The sequence below is a fragment of the Podarcis gaigeae genome (assembly GCF_964106915.1).
Source record: "Podarcis gaigeae genome assembly, chromosome: 16".
Lineage (NCBI taxonomy): Eukaryota > Metazoa > Chordata > Lepidosauria > Squamata > Lacertidae > Podarcis > Podarcis gaigeae.
The window spans coordinates 6,478,109-6,490,742 of record NC_139693.1 but is presented as its reverse complement, the minus strand read 5'-3'; the positions used below and the strand labels follow the sequence as shown (position 1 = coordinate 6,490,742).

The window sequence follows — 12,634 nt, the reverse complement described above, 5'->3', positions numbered from 1 at the left end:
GATCCCGAATTCCTTGCAAGTCGAACATTTTGGCTCCCGAATGCCAAACTGAGTGTTCTGGTTTGCAAATGTCCTTTGGAACCCGAACGTCCGATGGGGCTTCTGTGGCTTCCGATTGGCTGCAGGAACTTCCAGTTGGAAGCTGTGCCTCGGTTTCCAAACGTTTTGGAAGTTGAACAGATTTCCAGAATGGATTTCGTTCAACTTCTGAGGTACCACTGTACATCGTTCTTGTACAATCGAAAATGCACTTGTAATTTTGCTGCTCCATCTTGGAACCTTGGGACCCTCTGCATGCAAAAATAAATAAATTCCCGCAACTTTTTAACTTAGTCCCCTTTTCCTTAAAAGAGAATGGAGCAAACATCTCAAGAACGTTCTGGAGGCAAAGTCGGCTGGTCCATCCAGCTCATTCTGGTCTACAACAGGCATGTGATCCACCACCTTCTGAGGGTGGATGGGTTCTTCTTCACTCTAGGTCTCCAAGCAGAAGCTGCACTGCCATCTTTTAAGGTCTGGATTTCCTTCATTAGGAAGGAGGTTGGATACCTTCTACTCTTGCATCCAGTGTGCCCTAAATAACTGCTGTTTGCTCAGTTTGCTATGGGTGTTTGGAGGGGATTTGGGTGGAACTCTGTGGTTCTCTGAAATAAACTCATGCAATTCATTTTAAATCAAGATTTTTTTTGTTCAGCTAATGATCTTTAACCCACTATCTTCCTCCTCTAAAGGGGAATAAAATGCAGAAAGATCCAGTGACTCAGTTTACCTGGAAGGTTTCAGTATACCTTGTGAATAGGCCCCCATGTGGTAATGGCTGGAATTGTTTTTTTTTTACAGACCAGCTTGAATTGAAGTGGGTGCAAAATCACTCTCAAGTGGAACCCTCATTTGGGTGCCCTTGAATCATTTAGTTCCTTGTTCGTGTGTCAGCCCAACCTGCCTATTTTGAAGTATGATGGGAATACAAACTAGACAGGAGGGAAAATTTTGTGATGCAAAAAAAAGCTTTAATGACAAAGAGAATGAAGAAACAGCAGCATTTTTTTTCGGCAGGGAAAAGGGTGATAAATTAGAATGCAATTGATTTTTCAATCTGCACTATTGCTTCATTGGTTGCGGAAACAGAGGTTTCACAATGCTTCAGTGGGCACAGTTCAAGACATTTAAGAATCTCTTCAAACAGGACATGCAAGTGCACGGTTATGTGTTGTTCATCATCAGAGCGGAGAAAAGGGGTGGGCTTATATGCTCTCCCCCACGCGTTTCAAGTCATAGTCGTAAAGTTTGTAGAAAGCAACATAGCCTGGAAAGGATATTACTGTGAGTTATTTCTTCTTGTGTGCAACTGTGGAACCAAAAATGCACACAGAGTTCAAGTATGGATTCTCTGATCATTCAGTTCACGAAGCTTGCAGCAGCAGGCGACAGAAGGCGGAGGGTTTCCCCAAGTCCACTCCTGCAACTTCAAGCTTTGGGTTCATCATCTTGTGTTTCTGCGGTTGTCCCGTGAGCTCTGGGTTGTTTCCTCTGGGTTCAGTAGCAGGTGTAGCATGCGGTACTAGGCAGCAGCGCCAAGCTTCCACCATAGGAGCCGCCATAAGACCTGCTGCTGTAGCCACCTCCACCATATCCGCTTCTGCGGCCTCCAGAGTATATAATTCTTCTGGTGCCATAACTTCTGCCACCATATCCACCGCTACCGTATCCACCACCATAGCTGCCGTATCCACCACTGCCATATCCGCCCATGCCATATCCCCCACTTCCACCATATCCTCCACTGCCGTATCCACCACTGCCACCATATCCGCCACTGCTGTATCCGCCACTTCCACCATATCCACCGCTGCCATATCCCCCACTTCCACCATATCCGCCACTTCCGTATCCGCCACTTCCACCATATCCGCCACTGCTGTATCCACCACTTCCACCATATCCGCCACTGCTGTAGCCACCACTTCCACCATATCCGCCACTGCTGTAGCCACCACTGCCACTGTATCGGCGTCCCCCGCTGATTCGGCGTCCTCCTCCTCCACCACCCAGACTGCCTCCAATTCCACCAGTGCCACCACCAACACTACCTCCAGATCCACCAAGACCGCCACCCGTGCTGCCACCACCTATGCTGCCTCTACGTCCGCTCACACTGCCACCACCTATGCTGCCTCTACGTCCGCCCCCGCTGCCACCACCTATGCTGCCTCTACGTCCGCCCCCACTGCCACCACCTATGCTGCCTCGACGTCCACCCCCAGTGCCACCACCTATGCTGCCTCGACGTCCACCAGATCCACCCATGCTACCCCCACCTAAACCACCCATGCTACCTCCACCTAAACCACCCAAGCTACCCCCACCTAAACCGCCCCCACCACGGCCCCCCATACTTCCACCCCCATAACCACCACCAATGCCCCCATAACCTCCTCCACCGCCCAGACTGCCACCTGCACCTAAACCACCAAGCCCACGGCCTCCCATACTTCCACCCCCATAACCACCTGCACCACCAAGGCCTCCATAACCTCCTCCTCCACCCATACCACCACCCATGCCCATGCCGCTTCCGCTACCAATAGCACGGCCCCCCATTCCTCTGCTGCCTCCATATCCACCGCCATAGCCTGCGCATGGGTTGTATTGCTCAATGCCAAAGTTTTGGTCAGGGCAGTAGAGTGCTGGTCCTGGGATATTTAGGACAAAGGGTGGTGGCTGTATTGTCACTGTGGATGCAGGACAGCTGGCATAGCACATGTTCCCACCGCCTCCGACAGACATCTTTGCAGGGTGAGAGCTGTTTCTGAAAGAGCACAACGAGAGATCAATGTGGTATGCAACATTTAATTCAAGAAACACGTTTCAAATCCCTACAGATTAAGAGAGAGGCAGATAAAGTCATGCCCTCTGCTGCAGCTCACACAGGAGTCCATGAACCCCACAGGTGGATTTATCCAATGGCCCATCGAGTCCTCTTTTCACATTGGCCAACTGGATGCCTACAGAAAGCCCACAAGTAGCCACTCTCCCCACTTGCCATTCCCAGAAACTGGTATTCAGTGACATTGTGCCTCTGGCAGTGGAGAGTGAACACAGTCATTGTGGCTAGAAGCCATTTATATCCTTCTCCTTAATTAATTCAATGGTTCTAGATTGCAACTCCCACCAGCACTGGCCATTGGCCGTACTGGCTGCACGGGCTGCTGGAAGGTGACATTTGTAAGAACATCAGAAGAGCCCTAAAGACTCTGGTCTATCTAGTACAACATCCTGTTCTCACAGTGGCCAATTAAATTCTTCCGGGCATGAATTTTATGTTACCCATAAAAAACATAAGAAGTACCTGACTGCTGAATCAGGCCAATGACCCATTTAAACCAACCTCCTATTCTCAAAGTGGCCCACAACCACTGCAACAACACTCTGCCCATTTATGATACCCAGCAACTAGAATACATTCTATTGTAGAAGCAATTACCTGCCAATTGCCCAGCTGGCATAGTTTACTTAGGTCACATATTAAGGAAATTAGGAGCAGTCTAACATGTTGGTCATGAAGTCACTTTGGAACAGGGTTCTTTAACCTTCAGTCCCCAGAGGTTCTTGGGCCACAGCTCACATCATCTCCAACTAGTTTAGTGAATGGTCAAGAATGATGGGAGTTGCCCAACGACATCAGTGGACTGATGAACATCACTTTAGACCTTAATGCTTCATGGCAGTATCTAACAGTGCAAACTATCATTGGCAGACAGCAGCCTGTGGAGACTATAATGCCCATGCCCTTCTTCTGATTGGCCGACTGTGGGAAACAGGACATTGGGTCTGGTGGACCTTTGGCGTGATAATCCAGAAGGTTATACAAATCTATGCTGTGGCCACGTTTGGAATACTATTTCCAGTTCTGGCTACCTCAGCTCAGGAAGGATAGTGTACATATCAAAAGGGATATTTGTAGAGCTGGAAAAGCTTCTTGAAAGTGCAACCAAAATGATCCAGGGGATGAAGGACAGGTTTGTCCTTTGAGGAAAGGTTGTAGCATTTGAGTCTTCTTAGATCAGAGAAAAGGTGACTAAGAGGTGACCATGATAGAAATTTATAAAATTAGACATGGCATGGAGAAAGTAGATAGACAGAGCTTTCTGTCCCTTTCTCATAACAGTAAAACTCATGACTGTCCAATGAAGCTAAGCATTAGTAGAAAATGCTTCTTCACACAGCAAATAATTAAAACTATGGAGCTTGCTCCTGCGGGAGGCCATGATGGCCACCAACTTGGAAGGCTTTAAGAAGAAATAATAGAGGATAATGTTACCAATGGCTACTAACCATGATGTGTTTGCTCTGCCTTCATGGTCAGAGGCAGTAATGCCTCTGAATATCAGTTGCTGGAAACCACAGGAGGGGAAGAGTGATGGTGTGCTCGAAACCCACTTGTGGGTCCCACAGGTGTCTGGTTGTCCACTGTGTGGACAGGTTATGGACTAGATGGGCCATTGGCCTGATCCAGCAGGCTTTTCTTATGTCTATAGGGATCTGACAGACTTTTGGTCTGATAATCCAGAAAAGAAGTTCCTTAGACAAAAGCACTGCGTTTAGTGGTTCTTGAACTGGGGTCAGATGAAATATATTCTGAATTAGTGCCATGGGAGTGGATTTGGCCAGATTTGTCCAGGTTTCATTATTTAGTCATTTGTTTTGGAAAAGGATTGATGAAGAAGACCTTTTCAGGTGGCAGTTATGATCACAGGGATATTTGTGTGGGAAGCAGGGATGGAACACTTTGGAAGGAAAATCAAGGGAGTTGGCTGCTCAAAGCCCGAACAAAGCGTCATTACTCAAAAGCAAGCCTTGCTGAAAACAATGAGTTTCCCTTCTAAGTGAACAGCCCTAATTTAATTGGCCATCAGTCTTCAGGATGGGGCGATCATCTTAAGCAGCACTGCAAGATGTTGCAACTTGCCCTTAGGTAAGCATGATGCAAATCTGAAACCAACTAAATTGACAATGAGTTTTAATTAAAACCATTAGAGTAATCTCTTAATATCTGACCCTTTAGCTATGTAGTGCTTAATGCAAAAAGAAGAAATATCTTGCAAACCAGCAGCTCAGCTCCCAAGCCCAGAGGTTCCCTACCTTCCCAATAGACTTGACTTAATGATAGGAGATCTCTTGCCTGGCTCAGGTTCAGATGGTGCAGAAAATAAACTGAATTACTCCCCCGCTGTCCCCAAATGGGAAACTGTAACAAAAGGCCATCACAGCCTATATTCCTGTCCTGCTACCAATGAAAGAGGATGAGGACTGCAGAACCCTCTCTTTGTGTGGTTAGAGGACTACCATTGCATTAGCTGCTAGGTTTTGTTTAAATGGAAGTGGATTGAGATTAGAGCGGCTGGTTGGGTTATTCTCTGGCTCAGATTTCAATTAAGAATTATGGAACCTTACAATACCCTTATTTTCTTTGAGGTGAGGATTCTAAGCATGCAAAGCTCATATCTCGTTCCAGAAAGCTTCATCTGCACCTGTATTTTGTATAGTCAAAACTGTTTCTCACAGAAGTGATTGTACCGTTTTGGGTAATGGCAAGCTCCTCCACATAATATTAAAAACAACGAGCACGTGTTGCACCTAAATAGCAAACAAGTCAACATGGGTCAATCACTTTTGCCAGAAACATAGTTAGAAAGCTTTCAGAACTCAAGGTTTTCATTGTGCGTGTTCTGCTAAGGTAGTCTCTCAGTATGTTATGAGCTAGGGTTAACAAGCCAACTCATTCCACTTTCAATCACGTATATGGAACTGAATACACACACATTCATTTGGGTCAAAACACATTCAGTATTGGTGCTCGCAATGTCTTGACATTAGGGATGCCCCCACAACATTCCATACCCAAAATTTAGGAAGGGTCATAAGATGCTGCTTTATACTAAATGGGACCATTGGTCCAAAGCAATAATCTGCAACCTAATCCTTTCCAGATGTTATGGATTTCAACTCACATTTGCCCCAGCTGAAATGATTGTGCCCAACTGAGTTGATGGGAGTTGCAGTCCAAAACATCTGGAAGACCCCACGTTGATGAAGTCTGAGCAACACTGATTGGCAATGGCTCTCCAGTATTTATAGCTTTCCCAGCTCTTCCTGAAGATCCTGAGACTTCTGCATGTGAAACATATTCACTACTACTGAGATTCATTCCAGGAGGACATTGTAATGCCACTGAGCTATGTTCTTTTTAACATAAGAAACTGCCTCACATCAAGTCTGACCACTGTCCATCGAGCACAATGTTGTCTAAACTGATTGACAGCAGCTCTCCAGAGTTTCCGACAATGGTTATCCTAGCCCAAGCTGGAGATGTTGGGGACTAAACCCAGGTCCTTCCACATGCAACTCTGAGAAACAATCCCTTCTCTGATTTTTTTCCTCTGGATTTCTGAGTCCCCGATAAACTCACCTTGTTTTGCAAGAAGTTCCAGCGAAATGAGAATTAATCACTGCTCTTCTATTGATCTCAAATATATATTGTATTGTTGTGTGTGCATTTTTTACACATCATTTGGTTCACTCAGGTTTCCCACCCTTCCTTTAAGGGTGGGTATGCATCACACCCCACACAGAAATAGGGTCAGTTTAATGGGGTTGGATCAAGTGCCTTTGTGTACATCGTTTTCTCAAGGTGCAGCAGCAAATTTTGCTCATTGGTGAAAACAATGTACAAAAGGAATCTTGATGTACAAGCCTGCAGTTAGACTGTATTTTGTTCTTTTATTTGTTTGCAATAATTTAGCAACACACATATACAATTTCAGGATGTGGAGAGGGATAATGCAAAGGAAGTACCATCTGCAGCAAATTAGGCATTCCAATACTGGATAACTTGCAACGCGCAAGTAAGTACTTGCATTACTGCAATGCACTCTACATGGGCTACCTTTGAAGGTGACCCGGAAACTACAACTAATCCAGAATGTGTTGCTAGACTGGTGACTGGGAGCGGCCACCAAGACCACATAACACCAGTCTTGAAAGACCTACATTGGTTCCCAGTACATTTCCAAGTGCAATTCAAAGTGTTGGTGCTGACCTTTAAAACCCTAAATGGCCTCGGCCAGTATACCCGAAGGAGCGTCTCCACCCCCATCGTTCTGCCCGGATACTGAGGTCCAGCTCCGAAGGCCTTCTGGCGGTTCCCTCATTGTGAGAAGTGAAGTTACGGGGAACCAGGCAGAGGGCCTTCTCGGTAGTGGTCCCACCCTGTGGAACGCCCTCCCATCAGATGTCAAATAAATAAACAACTGTCTGCCATTTAGAAGACATCTGAAGGCAGCCCTGTTTAGGGAAGTTTTTAATAACTGATGTTTTAATGTATTTTTAACCTTCTGTTGGAAGCCACCCAGAGTAGCTGCGGACACCCAGCTGGATGGGCTGGGTAGAAATGTTGATGATGATGATGATAATAATGATAATAATGATAATAATGATAATAATAATAATTATTATTATTATTATTATTATTATTATTATTATTATTATTATTATTATTATTTCTAGAAATTCTCCATATTAAATCAGAACTTGAGAGAAGTCTATTGCAATGTGGAAAGAATCCATGTTACACCAAAGGGACAAGGAAATCCTTTCCTCCCTAGTTTACTTGCTAGCTTAGAAGATATTTTGGAGTTCTGAATCATTCATTCTTTCCCCTGCTGCATCCTTTTTATGACTTGCTTATAGCCGTGCTTCTCTGTTATGCTATGCAGGCAAGAGGAGATTGCATATGGATAAGAACTTAAAAACAAAAGAATTGCAACAGTAAGGCTGGGAGGCAGGACTGGTCTCAAGGAGGGGCATAGGCACCTGCAGAGGGCCTCCATCTGTGGAGAGAACTTTCTTCTAAATGCTTCTCTAACTGGTAATGTTGATGGGAAGAGCCAGTGGTAAAGCTCCTGAATAGCATGCAGAAGGCTGAAGATTCAACCCCCAGCATCTGTAAGTAGGGTTGGGACAAACTCCTGTCTGAAATCCCAGAGATTTCTTGCCAGTCCATGGAGAAAATGCTGAGCTTGATGGACCAATAACTTGGCTTGGTAGAAAGCCACCTCTCCTATGGAGACTTCCAGCAAGTGGTCACTGCACTTACTGGAAGTGAGAAGATACTGAGACAAGACAAGGTGCTTTAGGTGGGTTATTTTGCTCCAAGGCCCACCAAAACCTGAAGACAGCCCTGGTGGCGAATTCCACTCTGCAGATTCCACGGCCTCAGAGTTCTAACCTCTTCTACGGCTCCACAGGAATGGGGAGGCCCATATGTGTGGAATTCAAGCTTGAAAAGAACATTTTCAAAAGAAGCCATAATCTTGTTGATACGGTAAGTTCTAACTTAACATTGGCATATTTGCCAACTTTTTAAGTTTCTCCACCCTCTAGAAATACTTGCACCTGTTTCCTTGATTCATAATGTTTAGCAGACAGGCAGAACATAAGGACATAAGACCATAAGAAGAGCTTGTTGGAACAGGCCAATGGCCCATCTAGTATAGCATCCTTTCCCTCACAGTGGCCAATCAGATTTCTCCAGGAAGCCTACAGGGAGAGCAGGAATGCAAGAGTCCTCCCTAATCCTTACCCATAAGAACATCAGAACAGCCTGGCTGCTAGATTAGGCCAATAGTCCACCTAGTCCAACATCCTGCTCACAGTTGCCAAGCAGATGTCCCAAAGAGAAGCCCACAAAGCAAGAACAGAGCACAAAAGCACCCCCCCGCAGTTTCCAGAAAGCAGCAAACAGAAGCATTCGTGCTTCCAACCATGGGGGCATTGCACAACCATCATTTGCTTTGCATGCAGAAGTTCCCAGATTTGCCCTCCAGCATCTCCAGGTAGGGTTGGGAATGTTCTTCAGCTGCAACCCCTGTTGCCACTCAGTAAAGCTCACACTGAGCCAAGATGGATCAATGGTCTGAACAGCACAAAGGCAGTTTCTCATGTTCCTAGGATGAAAATTCAGATTCAAGCAACATTAAATGGAGGGGTTGTTTGTGGGCATAATCAAGCTGAGAGAATCAGCATGAAGAGCTTAATTCCTCTCCAAATTCATTTCAATTGCAATATCAGCTCTGAAAGACACCCGCTTTGACTTACCTGCGCTTGTTATTGGAGGATGGAAAGAGTCAAGAGAGTCGATGAAGGCAGTCCTTGGGTGCCGACCTTTTTATACAGTTACATCCACCACCAGGTGAGTATGACACACTTTTGGGTGTGAATTAATCCATTGACACCTCCATGGAAATTGCTCTTAAGTAATCACCCACTCCCCATACTCTCCAGTGGTTGATTATCAAGCCGATAGGAATAATAACCTTATTGATTGTGTTTACTATTTTCTTTCCTGCGACTCAGCACACTATGGACTCCACCCAACAAGGTTGCCAAATTGAGGTTATGAACTCTTGGTCTTAATACCTTAAGTGGAAAGAAGTCCAACCTATGAACATCTGTGTAAACACTTTGCACACTGTTCCAAACGTGGAATCACATGCCTTGCTTGCTTGCTCCAGTTGTCCCTAATTATCAGGGAAGGTCCCAATGTTTGGGATCCTGCCTTGGAATATATATATAATCACTCTCTCTATTTTGTCCATAACCTAATGGGGTCATTCAACGAAACTAAATATTTCCCAACACATAGTTAAACTTTGGAACATGCTTCCATGAGAAGTAGTGATGGTCACCAACTTAGACAACTTTGAAAGGGGGCTAGACAAGTTTATAGAGGATAATATGACTATCATGGGACGCTGGTGGAGCTGTGGTCTAATCCACTGAGCCTTGGGCTTGCTGATCAAAAGGTCGGTGGTTCAAATCCCCACTACGGGGTAAGCTCTCGTTGCTTGGTCCCAGCTCCTGCCAACCTAGCAGTTGGAAATCATGCCAGTGCAAGTAGATAAATAGGTACCACTCTGGCGGGAAGGTAAATGGCATTTCCGTGCACTGCTCTGGTGTCAGTGTTCCGTTGTGCCAGAAGCGGCTTAGTCATGCTGGCCACATGATCCAGTAAAACTGTCTGCGGACAAACGCCGGCTCCCTCGGCTTGTAAAGCGAGATGAGTGCCACAACCCCAGAGTTGTTCATGACTGGACTTAACTGTCAGGGGTCCCTTTACCTTTAATATGACTATAAATTTCCAGAAATCATTATGGACATATGTACTACCTCCAAAATCAGAAACAGCATGTCTCTGAATACTGTTTGCTAGGATTCAACAGTAGTAGATGGCTACTGTATTTGCAGATTTTTTGGAGGCATCTAGATGTTCCTTGTGCAGAAAAGGTTGCTGGCCTAGATTGACCTTTAGTCTAATACAGCAGAGATCTTCTTACATTCTTAAAATCAGACTGTTTGTGATCTGAACAATTTTTGTATATGTTTTACTTCCACTACCTACAGAGATGGAAAAATCTGTCCATTTTGGTTTCTCTCAGTTTCTCATTTTTTCTAATCTTTAATTCAGTTTTTTTCCCATTTCCACACCGGTAAACGGACACAAGTCACCACTCACTGGACAGCTGGCCAATCTACACTCAGTGTTGACACACGATACATTCAGATACCATTGATTCTGTTTCTCCATTGTTTCCTCACCTGATGTCCACATTTTATGTGATCTGCCACATGACACAAAAATCACTTCTGGAAATCCAGTGGAATATAGTGGAAGTTTAGCCTCATTTCTGTATTAACTGTTTTCAGAAAAAAATCAATTTGCAAGCTCGTAAACCTGTAAAACCACAAGAGTTTTGCACTGAGATTTCCCCTTGATTTTCATGTATTGTGCTATGCAATGATATATGGGGTGGTGTTCCAGCATCTAGTTCTTCCTGCCATTTTCATGGGGGAATCATGGGGTGCACTTTAAGCACAGTGACTTGTCCAATGCTGTCTGTTGCTGTGTTATAACCATGGCCAGTGGTGTGAATGAAACTCAGCACAGCATCGAAAAGCCACAGTTCCATAAGGCAGCAGGCAATGCAGTATAAAAGAAATGTTAGGAACATGGGCAGTGTCACAAAACCGTGGTAACTTTGCTCTTTTTAAAATCCAGAGAGACAAGTGATATCCCGTATGCTATAGGACTTTCAACAAGACACGTTGGAGACCATATCTGGGTTTACACACCTTTCATGTAACATTTATTTCATATAGTCAAGTATGCATTAATACATTGGTACCAAGAGGTTCCAATGGGACGCGGGTGGCGCTGTGGGTAAAAGCCTCAGCGCCTAGGGCTTGCCGATTGAAAGGTCAGTGGTTCGAATCCCCGCGGCGGGGTGCGCTCCCATTGCTCGGTCCCAGCGCCTGCCAACCTAGCAGTTTGAAAGCACCCCCAGGTGCAAGTAGATAAATAGGGACCGCTTACTGGCGGGAAGGTAAACGACGTTTCCGTGTGCTGCGCTGGCTCGCCAGATGCAGCTTTGTCACACTGGCCACATGACCTGGAAGTGTCTCCGGACAGCGCTGGCCCCCGGCCTCTTAAATGAGATGGGTGCACAACCCTAGAGTCTGTCAAGACTGGCCCGTACGGGCAGGGGTACCTTTACCTTTACCTTTATCTTTACCAAGAGGTTCAAACACTCATCCATTCATCCGTACTCACAAGGCCCTTCATGTGGGTTGATCATGCCTCACACAAGAGTTGTGGCTGTCGAGCTGTAGCGCTAGTCCCGGCACACTGAGGTCATGCAAAGCGGTCCTTTTTATAGTCTTCTTTCCCATCTGCCAGTGGGCTCACCAATGGCTGAGTGGCTATTTGAACACTGATCTCCCAGGTCTTAGTCCCACATGTTAACCACTGCCCCACACTGGCAGATGGTGTTGGCTGCAAATGGATTTCACGATAATGCACCCTACCAATACTAACCAACCCTGCATTTCAAATCTACAATAAACAAGCAAGCCATTTCTAAAACATGGGCTGCAAGGAGATATTGTGCCACATCACACACATATATTCAAGAAGCATGTAAAATATTGCAGTGGGTTAGCTAACAGCCTGTTTTGCTTTGGGCTGTTAATTCTAGTTATAAACTCTATCAATGAATAGAAATTTCTTAAAATACAGTTATAAGAAAGGGATAGGATAGAGAATATATACTGGAGAGAGAAAGAAGGACAGGAATAGAAAAGAATGAGAAAATGTGTGTGTGTGAGAGAGGAGTGCCAACTTGGCCCTGCAACCATGGGTGCCTGGGGCCATGGGTGCCATGCAGGATACATGGCCCTGTCATCGAAATTTGTGGCTGTCCGGTCCATACACTGGGAATTTTGTGGGTGCTCAGGCACCCAGGGCCCCAGGGAGTTGGCACCTATGGTGTGTGTGTGTGTGTGTGTGTGTGTGTGTGTGTGTAGGTAGGTAGGTATTGAGTTCAATTTCTAGCATCTCCAGGCAGGGTGAGAATGTCCCCTGTCTAAAACATTGGACAGCCACTGCCAATCAGAAGAGACAATACTGAGCTAGATGAACCAATGATAAGACTCAGTATAAGGTATCTTCCTCGGTTCCTATATGTTCAGTACCAGGAGAACTGTAACCTTACAATTATTTTTCAGGGAAATGCCATAG

General features: G+C 45.3%; 1 protein-coding gene across 1 annotated transcript; it reads right to left on the bottom strand.

Annotated features, from left to right (window-relative positions):
• Window positions 1–988: 988 nt before the first annotated feature.
• On the bottom strand, window positions 989–9,312 carry LOC310833298 (uncharacterized protein). Its single transcript, XM_083715918.1, has 2 exons — window positions 9,157–9,312; window positions 989–2,809 (listed from the first exon to the last, which is right to left on the bottom strand). Exon 2 carries the CDS (start codon window positions 2,785–2,787, stop codon window positions 1,537–1,539), a length of 1,251 nt encoding a protein of 416 aa, XP_083572044.1. The 5' UTR covers window positions 2,788–2,809; window positions 9,157–9,312; the 3' UTR covers window positions 989–1,536.
• Window positions 9,313–12,634: the final 3,322 nt, after the last annotated feature.

Excerpts from the sequence above, each read along its gene's own strand:
- LOC310833298 (XM_083715918.1), bottom strand. The coding sequence starts at position 2,787 with ATGTCTGTCGGAGGCGGTGGGAACATGTGCTATGCCAGCTGTCCTGCA.